Source organism: Mandrillus leucophaeus, unplaced genomic scaffold (genome assembly GCF_000951045.1).
Source record: "Mandrillus leucophaeus isolate KB7577 unplaced genomic scaffold, Mleu.le_1.0 Scaffold302, whole genome shotgun sequence".
NCBI classification, from domain to species: Eukaryota; Metazoa; Chordata; class Mammalia; order Primates; family Cercopithecidae; genus Mandrillus; species Mandrillus leucophaeus.
Genome location: NW_012103166.1, coordinates 797,795 through 816,612, shown reverse-complemented (window position 1 = coordinate 816,612; position 18,818 = coordinate 797,795). Strand labels below are relative to the sequence as shown.

The window sequence follows — 18,818 nt, the reverse complement described above, 5'->3', positions numbered from 1 at the left end:
AAAAAAAAAAAAAAAAATCTAGTGCACTGTCATAGCAGAACTGAAGTTAAAGTGTCAATAAAAGCCTCTATGAGCCAGGCCTACTCCTACCATGTGTGGGACCCCAGACTCTAAGGGAGGCCCACCTACCATGCGTATAGATATTTTAAAAGTATAAATCAAGCTAAGAACTGTTAAGTAAAATATGTTGGTTTTTTTAACAAACATCTTTATAAGAAGTTAAAAGGACAAGTTTAAATTGGAATTCTTAGGCTCCTGGGATTCTATACTGTAATGTGGCAGTGAGGCGAGAGCCTACTGTGGCCTGCCCCTTTCTCTCCCAACCCTGGCTCTGCTCTACATCTGAGGGGCCTGTCATGCGTGCCCGTGATTACCTCGCTGTTCTTCCCAATGTTCACACATCCCTACAAACAGTTGCCGTTTGGCCCCACCTTGGGCTTAAGGGTGAACAAACAGCAGCATATAGTATGCCCTCAGGAATCTGAATCCTGTAAAGAGGCCCATGGAGACTTTGGAAGCAGGCTCGGGCCATTTGTAGGATTTCCAGGACCTCTACACGTGGAACTAGCTCCAGGTGGGCATGGGGCCTTGGACTCCTCATCTTGTGGTGATGAACAGGGCTCTGAAGAATGAGGTTAGGTAGTAGCCACTCACAGGTCAAGGCTGCTTACTGACCAGGGTGCTTATGAGAGAAGCCAGCAGCTGATCTCCACCCAAAAACCCCAAAGCACACAAGGAACAGAGACACCAGGAGTGGCCCACAACAAATAAAGGAAATGGGAGAAGAAATTTCTGAGTGAACAGAAAATGGAGCAATCTGAAAAGGACTTGGGAAGTGCCTTCTATATTCTCAAAAGGATAAGGGGGAAATAGCAACACTAAAAACAAGAATGGGAGTCATGAAAAAGAACCAGTTGGAATCAAGGGGGAGGAAAACTATAATGTTTGAAATAAAATGAACTCAATACTGGAACAGACAGAACTGAAGAGCAAATTAGTGAAATGACAGATTGAATAGACACATATTCCAGAATGCAGCATATAGTGGTAGAACAAGGTAAAAGAAAAGGAAGAGCTGTGGGTGCTAGGACATCAGTACAGGGAAAATGGTGGAGAAGCAATGCAAGAATCGGTGGCTGAGAACTCCCCAGAACTGAAGAAAGACATTAGCCTTCACACTGAAAAATTCCACTGAGTACCAAGCAGAATGATTCTTTAAAAACTCACACCTCTTAATAAAAGAAAAAGAAAAAGTGAAAAAACTATTAGAAAGATAACTCAGATTACCTACAAAGGAAAAAAAAAAGGATTGATATTTTGTAGTATTGCCTTTAAGGTGATGTGGGAAAATGATTGCAAACCTAGAATTATTTTACCAGCCAAACTATTATTAACGAGTGCAGGTGAAATAAAGACATTTTCATACATAAGAAGAAATCTATCTCATAGGATATTGTAAGGATTAAGTAAATTTATTTATGTAACGTGTTCATAGCTACACTCCAGCAATTTCACTCCTAACTATACACCAAAAAAAAAAAAGCACATTATTCTACTTACGGAAATACATAGGTGTGTTCACCAGAAGACATGCACAAGAAAACTCACAGCAGCATTATTCATAATAACTCCAAACTGAAAACAACCCAAATGTCCATCAACCATAGAATGGATGAATAAAATATAGTGTATTCACATAATGGAATGCTATATAATAATGAGAATGAAGTACAACTGCATGTGGTTACAAGGGAGATTGTAGATGTGTATATAATCGCATATATAATGCTGAACAAAATAAGATACAGAAGAGTGCCTACACTGTGATTTCATTTACATAAAACTTAAAACCAATCAAAACTAAATGAACGCATTAGGAATGAGGATGGTAGGCTATCCTTGGGGCAGGCAGAGACTGGGAAGGGAGTATCATGCGCATTCCAGTGTTCTGGTAATATTCTATTCCTTGATCTGGGTGCCGATTAGATGGGATATCTGTTTTTGTTTATGTATGCTGTACATTTGTGAAAAGTTTACATAAAGATAAGGGAAAAATAATGACAGTCAAAAAGGATGACACTGTAAGCACTGCGGGGATAAAATTGAATGCTTATGATGTGCCAAAAACTGATCCAAGTGCTTTACATTTTAAACCTATTCAATCTTCACACGTTAAATGAATAATAAAATTGAAATAAATAGTTGATAATACAGATATTTTAAAAGGCAAAAGAAATGGTCATTAGGGCCATAAGTAATTTTCTGATAAAGAGTGATAATACAGCCAAGCCTCTTGTAGGAAGCATCAAGAAAGAAGACAGAAGATGCAAGCAGAGTGTTGGGACTGAAAGTGGGACAGAGTAACTACAGAATGAACAATTTAAGAAATACGAGAGTGCCATGAATATCTTTTGCCCTATATTTAAAAACTTAGAAAGGCTGGGCGCGGTGGCTCACACCTGAAGTCCCAGCACTTTGGGAAGCTGAGGCAGGCGGATCACTTGAGGTCAGGAGTTCGAGACCAGCCTGGCCAAACATGGTGAAACCCTGTCTCTACTGAAAATACAAACATTAGCCACACATGGTGGTGGGCGCCTGTAATCCCAGCTACTCAGGAGGCTGAGGTTGCAGTGAGTGAGCTGAGATTGCACCACTGTTCTCCGGCCTGGGTGACAGAGCGAGACTCCATCTCAAATAAATAAAAAAAAACTTAGATAAATTATACAATTTTTAAAGAAAATATAAATTGCTCACTTGGTTTTAAGAAGAAATCATAAACCTGAATAGAAGAGTAACTATAGAAATGGACTTGGTAAATAGAAAAAAAAAATCCTTTTAAGAGCACCAGGCCTAAACAGTTTTACAAGTAAGTTTACCACTCCTTTAAGGACCAAATAAACTGTTTTATGCAACTTCTTCCAGGAAACACAGAATAGAAGTTAATTTATTCATTTTATGAGACCAGTATAGCCTTAATTTGAAAACTGAGTAAGGACAGTACGGTTGTTACTTAGTATTAATAGGAGATTGATGCTAGGACCCTGCAACCCTACAAAATTTTTGGATGCGCAAGTCTCTTATGTAAAATGGCATAGTATTTGCATATAACCTACACACATCCTCCCATATATTTAATCTCTAGATTACTTATAATTCCTAATGCAATGTAAATTTTACATAAATAGTTATTATACTGTATTGTTTAGGGAATAATGACAAGAAAAAAGTTTGTACATGTTCAGAACACAGTTTTTTTTTTTAATATTTCCAACCTGCACTTGGTCAAATCCACAGATGTAGAACCCCTGGATATGAAGGGCCAACTATACTAGTAAGGAAACTTACAAGCCAATCTCACATATGAAGAAATATACAAAAAATTCTAAATAAGACACTAGCAATCTAATCTTGCTGTATTTTAAAAGAGTGACTTATAACCAAATGGAGTTAATCAGAGAAATTCAAGTTTGTTGCAATATCAGAAAGCCATTCATGTAATTTACCATTTTAATGGAAAACATAGGAAAAATCCTTCTCTGGATGCAGAAAAAAGTATTTTATAACATGCAATGCTCATTTATGACATTTACTTGGAATAAACTGGGAGCAGAAGGAAACTGTAATAATCTACCACAGCCTGTAATAAACATCATACTAAAGGTGAAACTTCAGAAGCTTTACCCTAAAAGAAAAAGACATTGATAATGCTCATTATCACTACTATTTAACAACGTAGAGAAGACCTTAGCCCAGAGTTTATCAAGCCTGGCTATGATCCCTCCTTTCAGGAACATTTGGGAATATGAGTGGCGTTTTCTATGTAATAATGATTAGAAAGTGCTTCTGGCATTTAGCTCATGGGACAGGGTATAGCGGATAGGCTGGCATGGATACTAAACATCCTGTGCTGCTTGGGGGAGTTTCATACAAATAATTATCTGCCCATTATGGCAATAGTACCCTTGTTGAGGAGAGACAGTGCAGCAAGATAAGAGAAAAATGGAGGCATGGCAATGAGAAAGAAGCAGCAAAACTATCATTATTTGCACACATGCTCACTTCAAAAATCAAATAAATTATCAGAACTAAAAAGAGAGTTCAACAAGAAGTCAACATAGATCAGTCACTTTCCTATATGACAGCAATATCCAATTAGAAAACATTGTTGAGGCCAGGTGCAGTGGCTCACACCTGTAATCCCAGCACTTTGGGAGGCCAGGGCAGGAGGATTGATTGAGGCCAGGAGTTTAAGACCAACTTGGATAACATAGTGAGACCTCCATTTCTACAAAAGAAGAATTAGCTGAGTGTGGTGGTGCACACCTGTGGTCCTAGCTACTCAGGAGGCTGAAGCAGGATTGCTTGAGCCCAGGGGTTCAAGGTTACAGTGTACAGTGAACTATAATCTTGCCACTGTACTCCCACCTAGGCAACAGAGTGTGACTCTGTCTCAAAAAAAAAAAAAGAAAGAAAGAAAGAAAGAAAAAAAAGAAAAGAAAGAAAAGAGAAGGAAAAGAAGATGAAAGAAAGAAAAAGAAAAGAAACATTATTCACCTGAGATCAGGTGTTCAAGACCAGCCTGGCCAATATGGTGAAACCCCGTCTCTACTAAAAATACAAAGAAATTAGCTGGGCATGGTGGCGTTTGCCTGTAGTCCCAGCTACTCAGGAGGCTGAGGCAGGAGAATCACTCCAACCCAGGAGGTGGAGGTTTCAGTGAGCCAAGATTGTACCACTGCACTCCAGCCTAGGTGACAGAGCAAGACTCTGCCAAAAAAAATTTATTGAAAAAAATTACATTCATTTATTTGTTTTAGAGATGTAGTCTCACTCTGTTGCCCAGGTTGAGGTGTAGTAATGTGATTATAGCTCACTGCAGCCTCAAACCCTATGGCTCAAGTGATCCTTTCACCCCACCCTCCCAAGTAGCTAGGGCCACAGGTCCACATCACCACGCCAGGCTAATTAAAAAAATATATTTTTTTGTGGAGATGGGGTTTCAGTATGTTGCCCAGGCTGGTCTCCAATTCTTGGAGTTAGAAATTCTCCTGTCTCGGCCTCCAAAAGTGCTGGGATTATAGGTGAGCCACCGCACTTGGCTGAAAAAAATTACATGCACAATAGCAATGAATAACAAAGTGCCTAGGGAATCACTTAACAAAAACATGTGCAAGGGATTTATGTTGAAAATTATAAATTATTCTTTAAGCATGTAAACAAAGATTTGATGAAAAGAGAGAACATATTTATCAATGGGAAACTCATGCTTGAAGAGATAAGACTTCTCCCTCAAATAATTTATACCTTCAAGTAGTTCTAATCCAGATTCCCACTCTCAATATAACTATGCCTGGGTAAATTAGCACTTTTCATCTTCTCTTCCCAGAAATTTTACAAAAGTAACAACAACAATACTCCCACAAACTCCATTTTCAGTAAAACTAAAAATATATGTAATTCACGAACCACTAAATATTTGTAAGGACTGCAAAAAGCAGCTGAGATTGGGCAGATGCAATGTGGGAGGAAGTGAAGCATGCACCATGGGAGAGGAACCATCAGGGGACCTCAGAAGGCAGGAGCAAAAATATACTTCTGAGGGTAAATTAAGCAATATCCAGAATTAAAAATGATCATATTTTGTGATGTAGCTGCTAGACTCTAGCATTTCTACTTCTAAGAATCCTAGAGAAGCTCACATATGGTACAATGAGACCAGTACAAGGATGTTTGTTGCAACATTATGTATGATCAAAAAATTAAAAGCAATCTAAATGTCATTTGAAAAGATAGATAGCTTAAATTGTAATAAAGCCTTACAGTGGAAGAAGGAAACCAGATCTGTATACATCAGTACAGCTAGGCTTCCAAAACAAAGATGAGTTAAAAAAGCAAGTTGCAGAATGGTTATAGTACAATACCATGTATATAAATATTAAATAAACATCAGTACTGTGTCTTGCTTCTATATAATTCATTTTTGGTTCATATTTGTTTTTACTAGAGAGGAAGTATAGTATAGTGCACAAAAATATAAGGTTCAGACTGCCATGTGCAAGTTACTTAACCTTTTAGCCCTTCAGTCTCTTTATTTGTAAAACAGGCATAATTATGTTTACATGATAGGGATTTGTTGAAGATTGAATGCATTAGAAAAGTGCTTGACATAATACAAGTGCTTAAATAGCCGGCGCAGTGGCTCACGCCTGTAATCCCAACACTTTGGGAGGCCGAGGTGGGCAGATCACCTGAGGTCAGGAGTTCGAGATCACCCTGGCCAACATGGTGAAACCCCGTCTCTACTAAAAATACAAAAAAAATGAGCCGGGCATGGTGACAGGTGCCTGCAATCCCAGCTACTAGGGAGGCTAAGGCAGGAGAATCACTTGAACTCGGGAAGCGGAGGTTGCAGTGAGCCGGGATCGCACCATTGCACTCCAGCTTGGGTGACAAGAGCGAGACTTCGTCTCAAAAAAAAAAAAAGTGCTTGGCATAATAAAAGTGCTTAAGTAATGTTAGATTTCATTATTATTATAATTCATAGACACATAAATTTGTATATAAAATGTTAAGATTGAGTGGAAATCCACAAATTCCTTTTTGTGTTTACTTTGGGAAATGGGAGAAGGCAATGGGACTCAATGTGGTAGTTAAAAGGTACATCGGCTTTATTTATAATGTTTCAATTTTTTATTAAAAAATGTAAAGTATATATGACAAAATGTGTACAGTTGTTAAGTCTGCATACTTATGGTATGATTTTCATAGTTATTTTTAAAATTACTAAAGAAAATGCCATGCAAGACCCACAAAATAATATGTAGATACATATATATACATATATACACATACATATATATGTTGTTTTGTATACAGATTTATTTACTTCTTTATACATCTATAAAAGTAAAAAGATGAGCTGGTAGTATTCCTCTTCACTAAATGCATCATTGTGACTGCCTCTGGGAAGGTGATCAGAATGAGGAAGCAGAGTACAGAACTTTAGCCTTCTCTATAATACCCTAATTTTATTTTATTTTATTTTATTTATTTTTTGAGATGGAGTCTCGCTCTGTCCCCCAGGCTGGAGTGCAGTGGCGCGATCTCGGCTCACTGCAACCTCCACCTCCCGGGTTCAAGCCATTCTTCTGCCTCAGTCTCCCGAGTAGCTGGGATTACAGGCGCCTGCCACCACACCTGGCTAATACCCTAATATTAAAAACAAGAGATTGTGAATTCATATATTACTTATTTGCTTTCTAAAAGCATAAACATTACAAAAGATCTGAAATAAGACAAAAATCTTAGGCATGCCCTACTGTACGTGGTAAAAATATGACTTGTGACTTATTTCCTTGGATTTTTCTGTATAATTATATTTTTAAATGAAAATAAAACAAAGGTTGACTTATTGTGGTTCAGGGATCAAACAGGAAACTTGTTCCAGCCTCCCTTTCCTTTACTTGCTTTTGCAAGGCCACATTTAGAGGTGCTAGGTACCTAAGTGTGCTGGCATCCTCAAAACTTGATCCAGGGAGGCATACGTAGGTTTAGGTCTCAGCCAGTGCCTCGGAGCTGGTCAGGAAACATATCCAGCTGTCCCTATCCTCCTGCCTGACCTACGGGTATTGTGTCTTCGAATGCCTAAAGTTGGAGGTAAGAGATAGCCCTAAATTGTACATGCACTGTGGGGACAAAACCCAAAGATGGTGAATTCTCAGCTAGTGATTAGTGTCTTCATTTTCTGTTACTTTTTAAAAACAGTATTTGGCCAAGTGGCTCACACCTGTAATCCCAGCACTTTGAGAGGCTCAGGCAGGAGAATTGCTTGAACCTAGGAGTTTGAGACCAGCCTGGGCAACATGGTGAAACCTTGTCTCTACAAAAAAATCAAAATAAATTAGCCAGGTGTGGTGGCACATGCCAGTAGTCCCAGCTACTTGAGAGGCTGAGGTGGGGGGATCATTTGTGCCGGGGAGGTCAAGGCCGCAGTGAGCTGTAATCATACCGTTCTACTCCAGCCTGGGCAACAGAGTGAGACCCTGACTCAAAAAAAACATGTATTTTTCACCTTTATCCAACAAATTCCCTACCCCATATTTTTCCCACCTCTGGAGTCTGAAAACGCCTTGTATTTCAGTATGTAAATTTGTTTATTACAGAGCATTCCACGATGTGATTATTCAGTAGTCCCTTAATATTCTTCAAATGCATTCCAGCATCTTACATGCAACTAAAATGTCTTATGGTGCAATTACTAACAAGAGGCAGTGAGGCACAGATAACACAAGCTGTGAGGCACATCTAGAGGCTGTTCCCTAATGTCATGTTATCCTGTCATGGCCCTCACATTTAGAGAAGAGAAAAGGAACTGACAGGGAGTTAATTATATACTGGGGGGGTGGGGGGTGTGGGTTGGCCCACTTGTTCCTAAGCTGTGCTGCTTCATCCTGCAGGTCGGGGTCTCCCTGCAGGACAAGCTGAGGTGGAGATGATAGAAAGAGCCCGCGAGAAGCGTGCTTGGGAAGCCACTCTCCCCGCTCTGAGTGACACCTCCCAGTTTGAGAAGAGGAGGAAGATGATGAATGAAATGGAGAGGAAGGAGTGGGCCTTCAGAGAGCAGGAGATTGAAAAGTAGGTTCTCTGTCACCCAGGCAACTGTTTCTGTACTGGTGGGAATAATGTTAATACTTTATATCTGCAAAGCATTCTCCCGAATGTATGGGTTGAAAAGCAATCCTCAACATATAGAGATAGGAAATTGGGCTTCCGCTTCTTTCAGGAGCAGTCACATGCTTCTGAGGTGGTCCAGAAGCTCTGTATACTCTTCTCTCCAATAACATACAAACGTAGAATGCCCTCTGTGTGTGTGAAGAAGGTCAGCATGGAACCCAGGTTTGAACAACTCCTGAAGGGCATCTCTGATTCTTCTCTTCCCTTTTCTCTTTAGTAGCTATCTTAACTGTCACAGAATCCCACTAATTTCTGCAAAGCACCTTTCAAACTGTCCCTTCATGTTCATTCCCAGTGCCACTGTCCCAGTCCCTGGGCTTTCTGTGTATCCCTTCAAACAGCCTTGGCACTAGTCCTAGCTCTTACCCACTGCCCCCCCATTCCACCCCCAAGACACTGTATTCACAGTCAGGATGCCTTGCGTTCTAGCTAGAGCTGATGGGGCATTTCCTATTCAAAAGACAAATTATGGAATTCTTCCATTAAGAGATGAGTTTATATAACAATATACATAAATAACAATATGCTGAGGTACTTGTGGTTGGATTTTGAATTATTTTAACTGATATATTTTCAGCAATGGAGTTGTTGCTCATATGTGGAAATGATAAGAGATTATAAGAACCAAAAAATTATAACTCTCTAGCAAGAACAAAGGAAGGGCGTTTGCTGAGTTTGTCCTTTGTGCTAGGCTGTGCTGACGTACTTTATTGTTCATAGCAATGCTACCAAGGACCCTTACACACAAGAGAGGGACCCAGAGAGTTAGAGACTCAGCTTGGTGCTAAATTTGGAATATGTTAATTTTTTCCAACACCTTCAGATTAAGCCTGAATCTAGGCTTTGGGATGTTTTGATAAAAGCTTGCAATTTAATTTAAAAAATAGTGTTTGGGGTAAAGTAGGTGTCAAATACCCAATCCTGTTGGCAGAAATTTAAATTTATTATTGTACTTTGGAAAGATATGTGTCTTTTCAAAAGGCATTGAAACTATTAAAAATGTATCTGGCCAGAGTGAAGGCGTCACCTGAGAAAGCGAGTACATTTGTTAAACTGAGGGCAATTTTGATACATGTATTTTGAGTCCCTTTTACCTGCTAGGCTCTGTGCTGTGAGCTGGGAAAATAGGGATGAATAGGAAACTGCTCTTCCTCACAGAGCTCCTTATGGTCCACTGGGGCAGGGGGAGCAGGGAAGGTGGACAAGGATGGGACAAAAGATCTTAGACCAACCCCTCTCGGGCTGTGCCTATCAGGTGATGTGCTGTTCTGTACAAAAAGTGCTTGGTGGAACCCAGGTGAAAAAACAGTTAGTTCTATTTAAGGTGGGTGATTTGAGAAAGAAAACTACTAAGAGGAGGTAGCTTCTGAGCTGGGTTTTGAAGGGTAGGTAAGAAGCCATCAGGCAGATAGTAATATCAGACAGTCATATCAGAAACTATCAGGTAGACCAATACTTCAGAGGTGTTGGTCTGAGATCTTTTGCACCATCTCTTTGCCCATCTTCCTGCCCCTTCCTGCCCCAGTGAATTATAAGGAGCTCTGTCAATAATATCAGATTGACGATGATAATGATGATGATGACGATTAGTTGACTATAAGGAGCTCTGTCAATATCAGATGATAAGTGAATGGTAAGGAGCTCTGTCAATAATAATAATAACAATAATAATAATATGGTGATGAGTGGATTATAAGGAGTTCTGTCAATGATATCAGATGAAGAAGAAGATATCTATAGAGCATGGAACACTTATAGAGGGCTTACTACCTACCAGATGGTGCTCTAAGCATATAGATCTCAAAGTGTGGTCCACAGACCAGCAGCATCAACATTACCTTGGAACTTGGTAGAAATGCAGGTGATCAGGCCCCATCCCAGGACCTACTGAATCAGGGGTTGGGACCCAGCAATCCATATCAGAACCTGTGCTCTAGATTATGCTGCACTCTGAAATTTGAGACTACTGTTAGAGCACTTTGTGTATACATTAACTCACTTAATGCTCACAACTTCATGAAGAGGGTACTATTATTCCCTCCACTTTACCATTGAAGAGATTGAGGTCAGTGGTGACATGGAAAATTGAACCTAGCATTTCTAACTCTAGAGAGAAAAGTGACTGGGGTGTGTGGCTTAGTTTTAAAAATGCCTACCTCTCCAGTGAGCTGAGATCACACCACTGCACTCCAGCCTGGGCGACAGAGCGAGACTCCGTCTCTCTCTCTCTCTCTCTCACACACACACACACACACACACACAAAGCCTACCACTCCATTCTCATTTGTCACTACACTCTCACCCCTCTCAAGTGCATTCACTCTGAGAAACCCTGCCTGTGTGACATCTTGTTCTCCCTCCAGTCCTTTTGAGTTGAACATTCAGCTTCCCCTGCTGAGGCCCTGCTTTTCCCTTGTCAATGTGGCAAATCCCAATCCTGAGTTTACAGCTCTTCTAAGGAAGGCTTCCCCACCTGTTCCCTCTTTTCCCCCTGCCCTATCCTTTCTTCTTCCAGGAAGAGTTTTCACTCTTCTAGCCTAGTATGTATCTCCTTGTGCTGGAAATGTTGGTTCATATGCCTATTCCGCCGGAACAGTGCTTGTTGAGAGAAGGTGTTTTGTCTTGTACATTGTTGTTCCTGCCTGGCATATGGTGGGCACTTAATAAATATTTGGCAAATGAGTAAGTGAATAAATTCAGGTATGAATTTCTAAGCAGGAGTAAAATGTATGTTCAAATCTCTGTTTTAGGAAGGAAAACCTTGACAGCTGGGTGGAGCAAAGATTGGAAGGAGGACAGACTAGCAGCTAGGAGTCCATGTTAGGAGTGAGATGACCAGACATGAGCTAGGGAATACAAGAAGCACTTACGAGGAGAGATCTTTAGCAGCGGGAAGAAGCTGTAAGAGGGGCAGACTTCTGGGGGAACAAATGAGTAGGGTTTTGTTTTGTTTTTTTAATTGTCAAGGGGCAGCTGGAGATTCAAATAGATGGAAATTCTGGTTCAGAAATATCTAAGCTGGGCTGGACGTGGTGGCTCACGCCTGTAATCCCAGCACTTTGGGAGGCCAAGGTGGGATCACTTGAGGCCAGGGGTTCGAGACCAGCCTGGCCAATGTAGTGAAACTCCATCTGTACTAAAAATACAAAAATTAGCCAGGTGTGTTGGTGGGCGCCTGTAGTCCCAGCTACTCGGGAGGCTGAAGCATGAAAACCGCCTGAACCTAGGAGGCAGAGGCTGCAGTGAGTTTAGATCAGGCGACTGCACTCCAGCCTGGGCAACAGAGCGAGACTCTGTCTCAGAAAAAAAGAAAGAAAGAAAAAAGATATATCTAAGCTGGAGGTACAGATTACACAGTCATCTGTGCATTGTTGGATGCACATGAGCAAGGTAGCCCAAGGAGAACAAGTTGAAGGTAGGGGGAAAAGAAACAAAGATTTGTTGAGTACCTATTATATGCCAGGCACTGGCATTTTTACCTCATTCCTTAGGACAGCATGCCAGAACCACATTTCCTCTTCACTCCCCCTATTACGTAACCCTCCAGGAATACCACTCGACCTGGCACTGTGCACAAACCTCTTACTGTTCCTTTAGGCCCATCTGCCTAGAGAGCCCTTCTTTTACCCCATCTGCCTGGCATACTCTTCTTCATCCTTGAGAACTACACCCATATATATTCCTATTATATAGAGAGTCTCTATTGAGTGCCACCCCCACGCCCTGAATTCATCTGTCATATTTTTGCCAGAGTGGTCTTTTGACAATACATGAACATGATACCAGCCCACAGAGAAGAGCCTGTCTGTGGCAGCCGTTCCCTTCCTCTCCGTTTGAGATGCCATATGCTTCTTTATGTTTTGTAATTTACTTGAAGACTGCAGGAGATTCGCCTGGAAGTTCTAAAAGAGCTGTTGAGGAAGCGTGAAGAGAATCAGAATGAAGTGAATATGAAGCACTTGAATGCACGGTGGTCTAAACTGCAGGAGGCAAAAGAGGCAAAAATGGCAAAAATTCAGCGCACACATGTATCAAGTAATGGTGTAGTATGAACAATGAAGACAGTGGAAAAGTGGGCTTTGCTTTGGATCTTTGACCAAACCTGACTTAACTATGATATAATTCTGTTTTGGTCCTGGGAATCACATAGGTAAGGGCTGAGAGATGAGTTATTTCTTAAAGGTAGAAGAGTGGAGGAAATTCCCTTACTAAGAAAATCAAGTGATGGTGTCCTAACAGGTAATCAAGTTATTGAGATAATGTGTGTGTGTGTGTGTGTGTATGTGTATGTGTGTGTCTGTATGTATGTGTGGTGGGATAGGTGTTAGGTTCCCCATATTCATGGTCCACAGCCCTGGATAAAGAGCCCTGTTTCTTACCCTTTTTTCATTTTGCCCTTAAAGGTGACGTTTTAGACATCCTTTTTCCTAATCACCTTGCCACAAGAAATTTTAATACCACATATATAACATATGTATGTTTACGTACTATATGTATATCTATACTTTATACATTAAAAGAGGAAGTATATGGTTTATTATTTTTATTCAGTGCAAGATTAAGAATGACTGAATTAAAGATTCAAGTTAAATTTATATTTTAAAATTTAAGGCCAAGAGAGGTAGCTCACGCCTGTAATTCCAGCACTTTGGGAGGCTGAGGTGGGAGGATTGCTTAAGGCTAGAAGTTCAAGACCAGCCTGAGCAACATAGTGAGACCCCATCTCTACAAATTTTTTTAAAACTTAGCCAGATGTGGTGGTACACATCTGTAGTCATAGCTACTTGGAGCTGAGGTGGGAGGATGGCTTAAGCCCAGGAGCTCAAGGCTACAGTGAGTTATGATTGTACCACTGCACTCCAGCCTGGGTGATATAGACCTTGTCTCAAAATAAATAAATAAATGGTATCAATTACATGTGCAGACTATATATGCACTCATTCACAATATAATCACATTTTTAAAAATCATTCAAAATTTTTTTCTAACAAAAATTAAAAATCACAAAACAAATTATTGCTTACAATTATGTTTAGCGAACTTAAATTTTAACTTTTTCTTGATGTGAGAAAAGAGCACTTAACTGCCAGATATTTATTTAGATATGATCAACATTTTTTTCAGTACTTGGCATAACTAATGATAGATCTGACTTTTGTAGGCAAATAATAAAATTTAAATCATTTTTACTTAATTCTAAAACCCAAGTCACACCCAAAAGTGCTGAGGATCAAACATAAACAACATCCCCAAGACAGCAGTGGCACACAGGCCCCCTCTTGCAGCATGACGTCACGATCTTGTGATAAGATTTTTACCCCCGTTGAAAGTGCACAGTGTAGAGCCACCAAAGGGGCTTGGGTCTGTGATGGGATCTGAGAGAAAAGGAGCACAGGAGGTGGTGAGCGTGACTCTTTAGATGAGTGTACTCCTCATGTGCACAGTTGAGCCTTTCCCTCTGACTGCCAAAAAACTGTAAGCTGGGACAGTCTTTGGTTTATTTTGGTGTTAACCAAGATGAACCTATAGTCTTTGCTTTTGATTATTCTTGTAAGGGAGAATAATTCCCTAGTTCCCCCACTGAACATGTATTTTCCAGTTACTTTGAGTTTCATTCATTTAACAAACTTTTACTGAATACCTCTTCTTGGCCTGGAGTTTGAAATGCAATTATAAAATATTTTTGACGAGTACCAATTGAGGGCACTAGCTGATTCTGCTTCTGTGACTCCTGCCTGTCTCATGACAATCTGGGCCACACAGATGGCAGACCTCTGTTTTTAGTGTTACATTCTGGCTGTCGTGAGTCATCATGAAATTCATTCATTTCAATAGCTTCTCTGTGAATAACACTAGAATTGGCTTACTCTTCTGCATTTGTATAATTCAGAGCAATATTTTGGAGATAGTCATGGAGGTATGTTTTATTTCAGCAATCAGAAAACTTGTAGGAAAGGGAAAGAACATAGAAGGGAAGTTGGAGAGAAGAAATATCATCAAGGATTATTCTGATTATGCATCACAAGTCTATGGACCTCTGTCTCGTCTTGGGTGTTTCCCAGACAATAACTCAGAGGACTTTGTAGTAAAAAACTACTATCTCAACACCTATGAAGGTAAGCAATTTACATAATTGGAAATCCGCTATAAGAGGGTTATCTCAGAAATATGAGCAAATATACAAAATGTAGAAATTTAGATTAAAAGCTAAGCAATAAAAATATCAGCAATAAACACTGATGAACAGGTTTAACATTATTAACGTGAGTTCATACAAACCAATAAAAACTGCTAAGACCCAAATAAATAAATAGACACACTATAGAACACACAAATAGACACACTATAGTCCTTGCTATAGAACAATTCAGCAAGGACTAAATTCAGTTAGCTACTAAATGTTAAAAAATGTTTAATGTCACTAATAATCAAAGTTATTTAACAATGAAATAGAGAAAACTTTTATACCAGGTTTTTGAAGCAAACAAGAAATATGTATAATGAAATCAACCCTTTATAAAGAAATGTCAAAAAACTAGTGGGCAAGAGGATGGGGAACCAGGGGATAAGTTCATGGAGAGGGCTATACCTCTTATGAAGTTCAAAAAAGGCTTATTTAGTTATTTAATTTCACTGACAAGTTAAAGTATCATGTGGCCAAGATCACGAGTTGCTGGTTACACTGCTGAACTTGTAGCTCTGGCTGGCCATCTCTGGAGCTAAATGTAATAAACTGGTGAACGTCTACTTTAGAAGGGTGGCACCACATATCATAGAATCATTAATTTTCTGTTGATTACTATTATTGAATTGCTACTTTTTTGTAGGGCAATAGTTTCACTTTAGAATGCATTTCTCATTTTACAGTCTAAGTCACTGAGAATATGAGTTAATTATATGGAAATGTGCTAATACATTTCAGGGACACTTCATTCTATTATATGAGATACACCCTCTCAACAATTCTAATGAAACTACTTGGCAAACAGCTACAAAAGTTAACAATATACCTTAAAAATAATAAACGTAAGCACTGGATACTAAAAAACATGTACTTCCTTCTCATAGGATTAGTCGAACTTGAGTCACGTCTCCCAGATTTTGTGACACAACCCCGAATCCGAGCTCCAAAACCTAAAGTCATTACCACCAAAGCTGGTTTTCTGAAGAGGGCAGCAAGGTTGGACTATGAGTTGGCAGAGGTTCATAAGGTATAATCATTATCTGGAGGACAAAATGCTTCTAATGTGATTTTTGCAGATAAATGCTACACTCCAAGAATTGCAGCAATGTCCAGTGGGTCAAACATAGACCTACATTCTCTGCTCTGCAGTTTTCTGAGATTGCCCATGCTCTGCTGAACCAACGTGTGGATTTCACCTCATTTCACACTTCAGGAAACTTCTTGGAGATTATTTTCCCCATTTGCAGAAATCATATTACTTTCTGAAAGCGTTTTCAACTTGGATCTCTATATAAACTTTGACACTATACTAAGGTGTAGCAAGTTTCTATTGTTGGTGTTAATAGCTGTAATAGGCCTGATTTTCTCCCTTTTGTGTTCATGTGATTAGGGCATATGAAGAAAAAGAGTTACGTTCAACTCCTTTCTCATCTAGTTAAAGCTCTAAAGGAAAATGTGTGATGGCCTTCCCCAGGATCCGCAGCATGTCATCCACCAGCTGGGCTTTCCCTTTTGGTAGCTGGACTGCAGGTGTACGGAATCTGTGGCTTATGCTGGTGGTACTTATTCTTTCCTGTGCATCAGAATCTCATGGAGGACTTGTTAAGACACATGCAGCTGGGCCCCATCCCCAAAGTTTCTGATTGAGTACGTCTGAGGTAGGGCTGGAGTATTTGCCTTTTTGATAAGTTTCCTGGTGATGCTGCTGCTGCTGGTCCAGGAATCACACTTCAAGGCCCACTGGTTTATGATACGCTTTAATCACTGACCCATTCATGTTTGTTCAGTTGATTTTAGTAGTTAATAAAGATTGATGGTAACCTATCCTCAAAACAGGACCTTAACAGTAATTTATGTTTATCGAAGTGATTCTTTCTCACCTCATCCCCATTCCCCCATCTCCTTTTACCCATCCTGAATGCTGTGTTCATCATTCTCTCACTTTCTATTAAGATTTTTTATAGATTCTTTTTATTAAGTTGTGGAAGTTCCTTTCTATTCTTAATTTACTAAAACCTTTAATCATGTGTTTATGTTGAATTTTATCAAATGTTTATCTCTATCACACAATTTTTATACATGTTATTTTTTAAATTATTGTAGCAACATTTATAATTGTTTACAAATGCTAATCTATCCTTGCATGCCTGGAAAGAACCTGCCTTGGTCAAAGCATACAGCTTATTTTCAATACCTTGTTGGATTTGGTTTACTCATATGTTGATTAGGATTTTGCTTCTACATTCATGAGTGAAATGGCCTTCTTGTTTTTCTTTCTCATTTTGACTATGTATGGGGTTGGTGTTGTAATTATGCAGGTCTCCTGAAATTAACTGAGGAATATTCCTTCCTTTTTCTTTTTTGGGATGAGTTTAAATAAGATTGGGTTGATCTGTTCCTTCAGTTTGGTAGACTATGCATATGAAATTATCTGGGACTAATGTTTTCTTCATAGGAAAAATTTTAACCACTATTTCAATTTCTTTACAACTTGTAGAACTCTTCTGAATTATTTTTGGTAAATTTTTTTTTAATAAATTCCATTTCACCTACCTTTTCAATTTTTTTTTTTTGCATATGATTACTGATAGTATTGTTTTATAATCTTTTAAATGTTTGTTTTATCTTATTCATGTCTACTTTTTTCATTTACAATATTGTTTATTTATGCCTTAACTCTTTTCCTTAATCAGGTTTACTGAAGGCTTGCTTATTTTCTTAATATTTATGTTTCCAAACAATGAACTTTTGATTTTGTTGATTTCCTGTATTATATATTTTTTAATCATATTAATTTCTACTCCTATATTTATTCTATATTTCTTTCTACTTTCTTAGGGTTTGTTTCACAGGTCTTTTCTTAAATTGCACATGTAGCTCATCAGTTTCAGGCATTCATCTGTTTTATATAAGTATTTTAGGTTAAACATTTCCTTCAAAATGCTGACTTTTGTTACATTTCATTAGTTTTGATATGTAGTATTTGTCATTCTTAATATCTAATATCAAAAAACCATTATAATTTTTTAATCTGTGAGTATTTAATAGTGTGTTTTAAAATTTCCAAATATGCAGGAATTTTAACTCATTTTCTCATTAACCTCTAACTCAATTGCGTTGTAATCAGAGGTCATAGTCTGTGTGGTACCTATCCTTTGAAATTTCATGAGGCTTGCTTTGTGGACCAGTGTATGATTATACATATAAAATAATAAAATACACCTTCAAATAACACAATGCCACTTCATGGGTAGAGCGGACACCTTAGAGCAGATTATTTCCAACTCCTTCTTCCTATCCCTGTGATGTTCCTGTCATTCATTTCACTCGTCCAAATGCTATAATCAGATTATAATGCTATAATCATTTTACTTTTATTGCTTTAGTTAGCAGTTATCTTTTAGATCAATTAAAAATAAGAAAAACAATATAATTTATTTATTCCTTCTCTTCTGCTCTTCTTATACTTATATCGATCTAAGTTTTTGATCTATTCCATTTTTCACCTGCCTGCAGAACTTTTTTTTTAAAAATCATTTCTTGCAGGGAAGGTCTGCTGGCCATGTATTCCTTCAGTCTTTGTTTGCCCGCTTTATTTTGGGGAGCGGGGGGAATGTAATTCGCATACAATAAAATCACCCTTTTAAAATATATAATTCAGTAGTTTTTAGCATATTCACAAGTCTGTGCAACCATCACCACCATGTAATTCCAGAATATTTTCATCATCCCCAAAACAAACCCCAGGCCTAATAGTGCTCAATTCCAATTCCCGCTTCCCCTCAGCCCCCGGCAACCACTTTCCTTTTTTCTTTTTTGGCGGAGTCTCTCTCAGTCGCCCAGGCTGGAGTGCAGTGGCGCAATCTTGGCTCACTGCCAGCTCTGCCTCCTGGGTTCACGC

At 39.0% G+C, this 18,818-nt stretch overlaps 1 protein-coding gene across 1 annotated transcript in view; it reads left to right on the top strand.

The window, feature by feature from the left end:
• The window catches only part of MAATS1 (MYCBP-associated, testis expressed 1), a 72,059-nt gene that overhangs the window by 23,878 nt on the left and 29,363 nt on the right, over nt 1-18,818 (top strand). The window contains exons 7-10 of the mRNA XM_011987201.1: nt 8,457-8,634; nt 12,611-12,768; nt 14,667-14,849; nt 15,802-15,947. Of these exons, the coding sequence (XP_011842591.1) occupies nt 8,457-8,634; nt 12,611-12,768; nt 14,667-14,849; nt 15,802-15,947 (665 nt within the window). The remainder of the gene's footprint in view (nt 1-8,456; nt 8,635-12,610; nt 12,769-14,666; nt 14,850-15,801; nt 15,948-18,818) is intronic.